The 11,810-nt window shown below is 44.0% G+C and overlaps 1 protein-coding gene across 3 annotated transcripts in view; it reads left to right on the forward strand.

Annotated features, from left to right (window-relative positions):
* PLCL1 (phospholipase C like 1 (inactive)) overlaps nucleotides 1-10,334 on the forward strand; it is a 193,734-nt gene extending 183,400 nt beyond the window's left edge. For all 3 annotated transcript variants that reach the window (XM_064660533.1, XM_064660535.1, XM_064660534.1), the window contains one exon: nucleotides 8,417-10,334. In XM_064660533.1, the coding sequence (XP_064516603.1) occupies nucleotides 8,417-8,599 (183 nt within the window). In that variant the 3' untranslated portion in view covers nucleotides 8,600-10,334. The remainder of the gene's footprint in view (nucleotides 1-8,416) is intronic.
* The last annotated feature ends 1,476 nt before the right edge of the window (nucleotides 10,335-11,810 follow it).

The raw sequence follows: 11,810 nt of genomic DNA on the forward strand, positions 1-11,810 counted from the left end.
AAACCTTGTAGTTGCTAAGACATTAGTGCTTGAGACACGGGGTTACTGAGAAAGGGGAGACATAAGGGGCTGTGTGCAAGAGCTATTCGTGAGGGTGCTCTGTTACCTGTCCAGAAATGCTGTGCTCTGATGGCACAATTTGATTTCATCTTGATTAGATTATTTCAGTTAGTATTAAGCACAGCTGTAGGTATTTTTTTTTAGCTGTGTTTGTGCAACATTGCTGCAACACTTTCTCCCTCCAAAAAAGCCCCAAACCAGCACAGTGCCTGTTTTCTTCAGTCAAAACAGAATCAGCCACTAAACCTTTCCAAGTTCTAAGGAACTTAAGGGACATTTTGTTGCCAACACTGAGAAGAAGGACATGATTTTGATGTTAACTATGTGCTTGCAGCCCGGGCAGCTGTGCGTCAGCACAGAGGGCACCAGGGAGCTGGGGCTGTCAGCTATTCCCAGCCAAATTTTTTGCTTTGGGGTTGCTTTGCACAGGTGTTTTGTTAGCTGCCAAACATCTATTTTCCTGAAGCTGGTCCTTTTACTCAGAAAAATTAAATGCAAAAAAAAATTGTGCACTTTCTGCCTCAGTTTTCTTCCCCTTGTTTTGTTTTTCTGGGACTCTCTGGGCTTTACTGCAGTTACCAGCAGGTGCTGGTACAGGTACCTGTGGGTTTTGTGACCAAGGGAGGACTAAGAGATAAATGCCTGGACATACAGCTTTGACTTCCATCTCATGGCTACATATCAGAAATAAATAGCGCTCCAATTTCTCCAGTAAAATGGGATTTTCTTAGTATTAATTGTGCACTTCTGGGCTCCCAGTCAACCTTTTCATTTCAAACGTATCACCAGAAGAAAAGGCAGGTTGCTAGCATGGAGGGGTTGACAGAGAGAGTGCATACATTTGTGGCTGTGCTTGCAAACTGTCTGCTAGATGGAGTGCCTGAGAGACACACAGGCAGCTGAACAGCTCAGCACATGGCTAACATCAAATTAATGGCATTATTTCTGAAAGCAAATTCCTACTGAAACACAGTTACAGTCAATGTTTGCATTCATTGCTTTTGACAGCCTGATATAGCAGAATTTAATTTAAATGCCCAGATGAGAGAGAAGCATAGGCATTTTTTAAAAAAAAATAAAAATAAAAGCCCACTCTTTTTATACATAAAATGCCTGCTTGAAGGAATAAATTAGTAGCCATATAGTGCAATTGATTTGCAAGAGCCCCTGGATTTCAGTGGAGAGCTCTGTTTAATGATCAATAGGGAAGGCTATAGTATGAGTGCTTTGCCACTTTGGTGTTCTAGCAAATGCTTGATGTTAATTCCTTGTCAGGCTTTGGTCTGGGGCCAGTAGGCTTTGGAAGGGCACTCGATTGTTTCAGAGAGCAAGCTGGCCATGTGTGCCCTTTACCTTTATCTTGTTAGGCAAATCCTGTAAGAGAACTACAAATACAGACCCTCTTACCTAAGTTGCCATGGCTGCACAAGGCAGTGATATGCTCACACTGGCAAGGCCAACAGCCCGAATCAAAAGTTTTTCTAAGTATTTACTTATTTGCTAATTGCATGACTGTTCTCTTTGAGGTTCTCCTTGTAGAAAAAAAGTGTTTTGTTCATTTCCACCTCCTAGGCTGCCCTCAAGGTCTATGTTTGGCTGTGTCATATGGTTTGGATATATATAAGTTGTGGGCTGGCAGTTTTGTAAAAACTGTGGACCCTTGCCCAGTGTGGTACATTGGGGGCTGTCTCTTGGTATCCAGCACAGCCATTTAGATTTTAACTGCACCTTTCCAATAGATGGAAAAGAAGGTGAGAAAGGGTGTTTTTCAGGGAAGTGCCATACCAGCAGTGGTAGACAGCGTTCCCTCTTCCAAACTGCTCATGTCATGGCTTGTGCTCTGGGATTGACTGCTTGGCTGTGCAATGAACCAGCCTTCTAGAAAACTGACCAGGCTGCTGCAGAACACCTCTGCAAATCCCTTTAAGTCATCCTCTCCAATGCAGACCTTTGGGATGAGACCCAAATGGTCCTTTCTGGTAGGACTTGTGGCCCTGTGGGGGACCCACGCTGGAGCAGCCTGTGACTGAAGGACTGCACCATGTGGAAAAATGACCCATGTTGCAGCAGTTTGTGAAGAACTGTTGCCCGTGGGATGGACTGGCGCTGCAGGGGTCTATCAGGGACTGTCTCCCTGGGAGAGACCCCACGGGAGCAGGGGAAGGACTCCTTTCCCTAAGCAGCAGCAGAAACAACAACTGAATGCAACCCCCATTCCATGTCTCCCTGCACTGCTGGGGGAGAGGAGGTAGAACTTGGAAGGAGGGAGTTGTGGGGGGAAGGTGTTTTTAAGTTTTATTGTACTTCTCATTCTCCTGCTTTGATTCTGTTTGTAATAAATTTAATTAATATCCCCACTTTGAGTCTGTTTTGCCCATGACAGTGATCAGTAAGTGACCTCTCCCAGTCCTTATCTCAACTCATGAACCCTTAATTATATTTTCTCTCCTCTGTCCAGTGGTAGAGGGGAGTGAGAGAGTGGCTTTAGTGGAGTCCAGCTTGGGTCAACCTACTACACCTAGGTGGATTTTCTTTTTCATACATCTCAAATCTGTTCTTGGTGTGATGTAATTGATTCTCAGCTGTGTTTCCTTCCTGGAAATTTTTGCTAGACCCTGGTTTGAGAAATGGGAGAGAAGGTCTCTGGCTGTCAGTTACATGCTGATAGATCAAAATGAGATGCTCAATTTGATGTCTGAAATTACTAGCAGATACTACAAAATATGATGACTCAGGCCCCCGCAAGCACTCGGTCGGATTGCCTGATTTACTCGGTGTCAAATTGTTGCTGTTTTCAGCCAGGTAGAAACAAGCTCCTGTATTTGGTTCAGAATAGGTAAGTGGGAAGCTATGCCCAAAACCCAGACCTTAAATGATAAACCAGTAGCACAAGGAATGCCATTTAAGTGCCATTTTTTATATTTGTGGCCTTTTTATTTTGCTCACATGAAGTGAATTTCTGCTATGCAAAGGTTTAAAAATAAATTGGAAAGTAACATTTGGCCCGCGTTTTTCCTGTGGTGTAACTCATTTTTGCAGTCCTTTATTTTTCAGTGTGCAAGAAGTGATTATATGTTTTGTGTCTAATCTTTGAGCACAGTAATTTTTCATGCCAACATGTGCATTGTGATCTCTGTCACAGACAATAAAGCAAAGCTCTTGACAAACTATATGCAGTAATAATGAAAAGGGTGGGGTTTTAAAGTCTGCTTTGATACAGCAACGCTCTGTATGTTTTTTGAGTAGTCTGTTCTGAAATGTGAATGCATCATAATCAAATTCATATCAATTGTTCCCACATTTAACTTTGAAGAAGGCGTAGAAAAATACCTGCTTTTTGTAGCAAGTTTAGCATAGCAGTCTAATAATTTCATTAATGATTTCCTCCCCAGGATTACATTTTCAAAGCCATGTGCGATCATTTAATTATGTGCCTTCTTATTAATACTGAACACAATTAAAGTCCCACTATGATACCTTGAAAACGCACCCTTTGCAGTGAATGCTGCCTCCACACAGAATATCCCAATATTACAGCAGCTCTCCAGCATTTTGGCTATCTGAGTCCCTTGGCACAGACTGTCAGTGCCGTTACCGTACCCGTGTTGCCTCTGAAATGTGGAGTGACGCAACGCTTGCGGCTGTTTTATGTGGCTGTGTCTGGCTTTTTCAGCCAACCACTGGTGTTCACTGGCAGCCTCTGGAGATTTTACTTTGTGATTAAATAATAATGTAAGTGCTTGATTCTTTGAGGAAAAGGTAAAAAATAACAGTAATATCATGAGCGTGATGTGGGATGAGTGTTAAGACTGTTATTTGTTTGTATTTACTCAACCCTCGAGGATTGGAGAGGAAAGCTCCCATAATGTGCTGTCAGAGAATATGTCTGCCCAGGAGATAAGCAACCGTCTGCTTTAGCAAGCAGCAGATTACAAAATGGCTTTTGCAGCCCCTGTTTCAGCCTCTCTGTAAACATGGCCAGTTTTGAATGCCAGGAAGGCCCTATTGCTCAAGTGGGATTTTCTTCTTCGCCAGCAGTAAAGCAAAGTGCTTGTGTAGGGCAACCTGTCAGTACAGTTCACTTCTGCATGGGCCGAGGGGTGGCCTTCAGGATCCTCCTGCAGGCCCTGATGCTGGTGTGGGCACCTGTCAACACAAGGGCTGAGGGTCCTGCCTGAGCCATAACCGGGTCTGCAGTACTGTGGGGTGCCCACAACTAGCAGTGCCTCACGACCTACATGTTGTGGGGTGTTTCCCAGAAAGCACAGGAATAGAAATAGTAATTATTAATGCACATACCCATGCTCATATCTTGATAGTTATGTAGAAATATACATGCAACGTATATAAAAGAAATAATATTGTGAAGTTGAACACAAAATGGCGCCTCTAACCTATCCCAACCCACCTTTCACTTCCCCAACACCGGAGTGGATTGCTGTTGGATATAGAGCTGCCATCTTGACTCAAAAACTTAGGTATTTGATTGGAGAAAAAAACCCCAATTGAACCAACAACATAAGGAATTTGTCCCATCTGTGGTCATTGCCAGTGTCTGTCTAGAGCTACTTATGCTTCTTAAAGCCTTTCATGGGTTGTCACTGAAACTGAGCAATATGGAAAGGCCCAACAGATTGTAGGTTTTCTAAGCAGTATTAACCTGTCAAGGGTAAGGGCTTATAATCTTACAGTTGCTTGAAGAGCTGGATTATTTGTACAGTAATGTTAATTTCTGCTGAGGTTTTGTAGTTAGGTGTATGAAATCTGACATTTAATGTTCCCTAACCCTAAATGAAAATGGGCCCCTTGATCAGTTTTTCAGGTAGAACACCTGATTAACCTCTTCTGGCATAATTCATGCCAAATGCTGCGTTTAAACTTTGTCACAACTCTTTATTTTCAGAAAGGCTGATGATACCAATAGCAGAAGGGAGATAGATGCATAGATGCCAAAGTGGAATGTCACGATCTCTCTTTGGGAAGTAAGATACTTTGTTTGTAAGGGCAAGAAGGATGGTTCTGTGTGCAGAGATGATCACGAGAACTGTTTTTTGAAGGTTGTTTCAATGCAATCATACTTGTAAAGTTTAGTCTAGCTTCTATCCAGTATTTAGTTTGTTAAGGTGTTGACACAATTTTGCTGACATTTTTCTTAAGTGTATTATGCTCACAGCCAGTTTTTCAAAGCAAACAGATGGCTTTTCAAACAGAGCATGCCCACAGATTTTTTTTTTTAATGGTGTCTCTAGAATTATGACAGCTCTGTCAGAGGGGGCTGGTTTGTCGTTAATTTTCTCATGACAGATGATTCAAAATCATTTTTGCTCCTTCAGCTTGCTCAAATGAACCAACTGTTTAAAAATAAAAAACACGAGGAGACTAAGACATTGAACTGTACATGAATGGAATTGCACTATTTTGATAAGACCATTTCTGTTTTTAGATCACTGTAAAATAAGAATGTCTTCAAAATATTGAAAGTATGCTCAGGAGGAGTGTGTGTCTTCCCAAAACCTGAAGACAAGTTGTGCATTGCCTCACACAAAATCTGTAATCTGAATTGCCTGGTTACTCAAATGTGAAATAAGAATATGCATAAGGGAGAGCGGGTGGCTCAATACTTTCACATAAGTTGTGGAGTCCCTTGGCTTCTGGGGACTTCAGATGTGAGTCTTGGCAGGACAGACTCAGGCTGTTGCCTTCCAAGCGGTGTATCGAATCCGGAGTAGCTCCCTTCAAATGAGTGTCTCAGTCCCTGGTAAAACACACTGTTTGTGGGCCACCTGAGAAAGATTTCCATGCTTTGCCCTCACCCTTAGAAGGAAGAGATGTGAAGAAAGTGCCATAGACTAAGCTGAAGCTTTTTGTGTCATCCTATGGAGCTGTATCTGTCTCATGCTGTTGCATGACAGGAAATCCTCCTCCGTGCGCAGTGCAGGTGAGTGCTCCCGCTGCCCAGGGAGACGCCAGCCATGCCGCAGCAGAGGATGGGCTCCTGGAAGTGTTTCTCCAGGCACCCTGACTACCAGGGGACACCAGTGTTTTAGGGGTACTGGGCCTTCATCATCATCATTTTACTTCTCTGTTGCAGAGGCTGTCCCAGATTTTGGACTTAGTTGTTCTTGACTTAGTTGTTCTCAACTACTTTGAGTTGCTTCTTGTGCTAAGGGAATTTTTCTGTTTTGGGGCATGAATACGTTTTGACTTGGAGAAGTTAAGGCTGCAAAGCATCATCACACTGATTTTGTCAGCTCGTTGGTGCAGCCTTTGGTGTCTTCGGTCCTGTGTGCATGATAGGAAAAAGCAGCCACCCCACTGCAGTCAGGGGGATTTAATCCTAAACCCAACCCGCTTTAAACTGCAGTTGTGCAGTTTGGAGAGATTGAAGATGTATTGAGGAGATACACCTTTTTTGATAACATCATGATGTCATTAGTGATATAATACTTTATGTGGCAGTGTTGTCCCTGTCGCTGCAGCACTGGCACTACTCCTGTGGCATTTGCAGACAGGGACGGAGACCAAAGTGGGGCGGGATGGGTCCTTGGGGCAGCTGTGGGGCTCTTGAATTCCTGCCTACTGTCTTTACCCGTAAGTAAAATCTCTGACCTAAAATCGAGATCACAGCTATGTGAAATATCTGCTGCATAATTTACTCTTGTTTTGGTTTTTTCAAGCCATGCCTTCTCACTGGATCCAAAGCTATTTGTCTGTGTATTCCCATAACTGTCATGCTGCCGAGATACAAATCTCCTCAGAAGAGCTTCATACCACATAGCAGAGAGCCACTTGCACAGTCCCAGTGCTTTTTGTTATTCTCACATTGAGTTGTATTCCCAGCATCTGGATAGTGATTTGCATCGTTCAGCAGGGACAAATTCATGACACCAGGAGATGAGGCAATCACGTTCTCAGGCACAGGCTGCTGTCCCTGGATGACGTGGTTTCCCACGTGGTGTTTACCAGTGCAGCAGACTTGCAAGCCACCATTGTTTCTTCATTGTGAACATTGTTTGCAGAGGCTCAGACGTTGTGGGTCCAGTGCCAGGCGCTGGCAAAAAGGGAACTGTGCTCATCGGTGTGGGATAAATCCCTCCTCTTAGCTCTGGAGAAAGGGAGAGTGGAGAGATGTTCCCACTGATGGAGGGTGTCATGTTGTGACTCATCTAACACATCTGATATGTTTTGAAAACCAAAGGAGTGGCAGTGATCACTCGCCCCTCCAGCAAGCCCCAGGTCCTGCTATAATATCTGTTGTCTCCTCTGAGACCCGTGGAAGTGCCTGTGGTCCACAGGACATCAGGTTGGGTTGCAGGGATGCGAATGTGATGTTTCAGTCAATGGAAGTATTCCTTCTGAGTATGTGTATAACCAGCAGCAGTGGGTGCTGTGCTTTAAGCAGTACTTTGGGTGACATTAGGAGGAGCTCAAGTTCTTAGTGATACTGAATTTTAATGACCAGATGCATGTCTTGGCTTTTATTTATCTGTATCCTGTAGCACCAGGATCTTGTCGCTTCACAGCACTTGAGATATCAATGTTGCATAAATATTCATTTTGGCATTTCTGATCACCTCCTCCTTAATACAAATTTAATGTAACACACTTTTCCTGATTGTTGCAAATTGGATTGACATCCTGCTAGTCACCTCACCTTTATATGCCCTGAGAAGATGCAGAAGCAGCCCTTTGCTCATGAAGTCTCATTCCCATTCACCTGCTTGAAGGTCCCAAACCAAATGGTTCAGATGCATTCCCTGTAGCGCTACAGGATGATGTGTTTCACACGGGCATGCAGCTTGGCCTGCCTCTGCTACAGGAGAGCTCAAGGCTGGGTAGCAAATCTGGGTGCAAGGAGGGTTGGGTTACCAGGGTCTCACGGCTTGCAGGGGATCCTTGGCTGGGGACACGCAACCATTGATTGCCATGTGGGATCTGATGCCAGGGAGCAAGGATAGAGCAGTGGCATGGGGAGGGGAGTAACATGTACCATCACTGCCCTGTCCCTTGCAGGTCCTTGCTCTTGACTGTGGAAGAGGAAATGCCTTCCCCCACAGCCTCCTTCAGTGCAGGCCCCAATTACCTCTCAAGGGGTGGTGACCTGGAAGTGGTGGGAGTCTGATGTCTGTCCAGTGTGCTGGGTGCTACCTTCCTCACTGAGCTGGTGCCAGGCTGCAGAAGGGGCTTTGATCCTGTTCATGGAGAACAGAGTGGATTTGAGATGGGAGCTGGGACCTGTTCCATGGCACTGAGCAGTATGCCCCAGAGACAAGGATGAGCAGTATTGCCTCCTGTGGTCCCCAGTGATGTGTGCAATGCCTGACTCTCTCCTGCATGTCTGTCTGTGCATCCTCAGGGCCAAGGAGATCTCCTGAAGAACGCCAAGAACGAAGCCCTGGAGAACATGAAGCAGATCCAGCTGGCGTGCCTGTCGTGCGGACTGAGCAAAACTGGAAGCGGGCACGCGGATGCCAAGTCAAAGCGGTGCCTGGAGGCAATACAGGAGAAGGATACTGGAGATGAGAATGGGAGGCTGTGAGGGGAGGCAGAGCTGTTGCATTTGTCACAGATTTCAATAACTCTAAACTATTTTTTTAAAGCATTTAAAAATTCACACGGGAGTGCCCTCTGCAGGGTGTGATAGTATCCTCACAGTGTCAGTATTTTAATGCAGTAATTTATCTAAGGTAGTGAGATTTCTAATGAAGCCAAGCTGTCTGTATGCAAGTGCGTGTGTGCGCGCACATGCAAATCTTGTAGACGCCCTTTCATGCATTGCATTAGCCATTTGCTAATTTATTCCTTTGTCATCTTTGAATAGGCCTGTTCATTCTGAAGATCAAAACAAATTGAGAGCACTTGTGTCAGTTCCGGGCTTTGTTTTGCTCTCCAGCTTTTTATCATTTAACTTACAGGCTACATTACTGTTAAGCTGTTCAAACAAACAAACAGAATACAACAAATGTCACTGACAGCTGTTTTTGTGAGGACAAAACTGGTGATTTGCTGCAGACCCTGAAGGTGATTTTTAATGAACAACTACAACCAAGTAAATGGGATATCAAATGGTCACAGTTGCTAGGTAGATTATCGGTAGATTTGAGATGTATTTTTTGCTGAATTTTAGCAAACTGCTCTTCAGGGTACACCCAGATAGCACATACTAATGTAAGAACTAGCTGATTTATTTCATTCCAGCAAAACATTGCCACCTTGTAGACCTGCAGGACAGTTGCAGTCTTTGCTGATAGGCATTAACTTAAGTAGTAATGAACATAGCTAGTCAGCCCTGTAGTTATGAGGAGAGCTGTGAACACCCTTTGATGGTCATGAACTCTGAAAGCGAGCTTCAGACCGTTCTGAAACACCCAGTGGTGCCAGTACTGTAAGGAAAGTTTTCCAGATTTCACAAAATGTGAGCTTTAGTGCAAGAGGTGTGAGAGGTCAGACGTTGCTTGCCGCCTTCTGCGTAGATGTTGAAGTCAGTTGGATGAAGCAAGCAGGATCTGGCCTTACGTTTTTGTGGTTGAGAATCGTGCTGGGCTAGAAATTTAAAGCAGGGTCCAGAACTGCTACAGGTGTAGTGTGGAGAAATAGCTTGGGGAAAAACAGGGTACCAGCGTTTTTGTGCAGCGGTTACAAATATCCTGACTCCTGTCATATGCCTAGGGTAGTTCTGAGATTTGGCTGCCTCTTAGTGCCACTGTAGAAAGGAGACGGAGAATGTCACGAAGCAATGCATCCTCATCCCTCCCGGTGTCCAGCTCATGTATGCTCACAATATTCATTTCAATCATTTAAGTACTGTGCTTGAGTGTTAGTATTTGTGTTACCTTTAACAGGACTAAGTATTTTATGGTTATAAAAAAGACTATATTTATTTAAAGCATTGCTTTTATTTTTAAAAGCTACTTTTTAAATTAATTTGATTAACAAATATGCTAATTTTCTGAACTTAACAAAAAGTAATTGCTGAAAGTTTGATCATTGGAAAATCTTATATAGCTATTGTGTTAAGTTATTTTTGACTTCTTAATAACACTATTATGTTCATGTTGCACATTACTGAGAGAGTAAAGCTATGAAACAACTTTGACCCATGTTTTTACAGTGATTTAACATAGAAGGTAAACAGTGATCCTGGATAAAGGTGGGTTAGAGTGGGTAAGTTGCTTGAGAGAAGGTCTTGCTCTAACAGGAACTGTGTTATTGCAAAGGTTATAACTCAGATGCCTTAAATACCATTTTAGTAAAATTTGCCATACTTATTCAGATCCATCCCTAAATCCTCTGTTTATTTCTCCATTATGAGTGTATTCAGACTTCACTGAGGTCTGGGGGAGCGTCTTTTGTGTTTCAGGCAAGGCTTAAGCCAGATCAATGGTATAAGTGTGCACATTCACATTTTGCTCTCTTGGGTTACCTTCCCAATTTCATCATGGGTTGTATTTATATAAAAACAATGCTTGGCCTTCAGTATTTACAGTTAGGGAGGATGGAAACTTAACCCAGCAACACCAGTTGCAAAGGATCAGCCTTTGGAAAGCATCTCTCGGAACAGAGAGGTGGCTCGCCTCTTGGTGCTTCATTTAAACCTAGAAATGACTTGATTTTCTCAATCTAAAAGGATATCCTGATGTCTACAGGAACTGCTGGCAAAATACCTTCTAGTCTTCCTGCATTCTCTGATGTTATGAACAAATGAACATAAAATTAAATAGAGAAGGGCTGTTTTTATGTGCTCACATGGAAAGAGGGTACAACATAGCTCTCACTCTACAAGCATAAGCAGAACCAGAAGTGGTTGGATGGAAATATCATAGCATGCACACACACACCTTTCATGCCATGTCCTGTGCCAAGGTCATGCTGCATGGCTTTCTGTGCCAAAATATAGAGAGTAGAGAATTTTAGTCACCCTGGATTACCCCAAGCAGCTGGGACCACTCCTGGTGTGGGCATCCAGAACCCCGCAGCTCGAGCAGCTCCATTCTCCCTCCTGCATCAAGAGAGGGGCTGGCAGCAAAAACTCATCTCATCTTCCTCTGAGCCCCTTTGAAGGGAGTGGGAATGAATGATAAAGTGGCAGTCGGCATAATAAAAATTCAGCCTTGAAGGAGAACACGTGGCAAAATCACATCCAGCATCAGCAACAAGGGGACTGACTGCCTGGCCTTTTGGGGAGGTGTTTCATGGTGTACCTGGCTTCCTGCAATGGAACAACAGCCTTCTCTGGGCCCTGTGCAGGTACAGTTTGCCTGATGTCCCATGTGAATATTATCTATTTGGCTTCTCTGGAAGTGATGTCAGGAAAGTATTACAGGTATTTGCAATTGTTTACAGTGTACTTTAACAGCTAGAAATCAGAGAAGCTCTCAGGGATTGGTGTGGGGAGGTGTCTGCCAGAGGGAGTACAGAAGTGAATCTACATGGGTTGGCTTTGCCGCTGAGTCCTACATCTTTACAGTATTTATTTTGCCTGCATCATTTTCTCATCTGTAAGATAAGATTGATGATGTTTTCCTTCCCAGGCACAGATTAGGTTACACATATCTGAAACACCTTTGAATTTGCTGTTGCTCTCAGGAGAACATCCAGGCGCTGTGTTTGGGCTGTCCTGTAACACCAGTGCCTGCCAAGTCCTTCCGCTGCTGGTGAGCACGGGTGAGGCAGCACGTGTGAGGAGGGCTGAGCCAGGACCTGCTCCCCTCTCCTGAGGGCATCAGTGCCTTCGGCAATCAGAGATACAT

Source organism: Pseudopipra pipra, chromosome 7 (assembly GCF_036250125.1).
Source record: "Pseudopipra pipra isolate bDixPip1 chromosome 7, bDixPip1.hap1, whole genome shotgun sequence".
NCBI classification, from domain to species: Eukaryota; Metazoa; Chordata; class Aves; order Passeriformes; family Pipridae; genus Pseudopipra; species Pseudopipra pipra.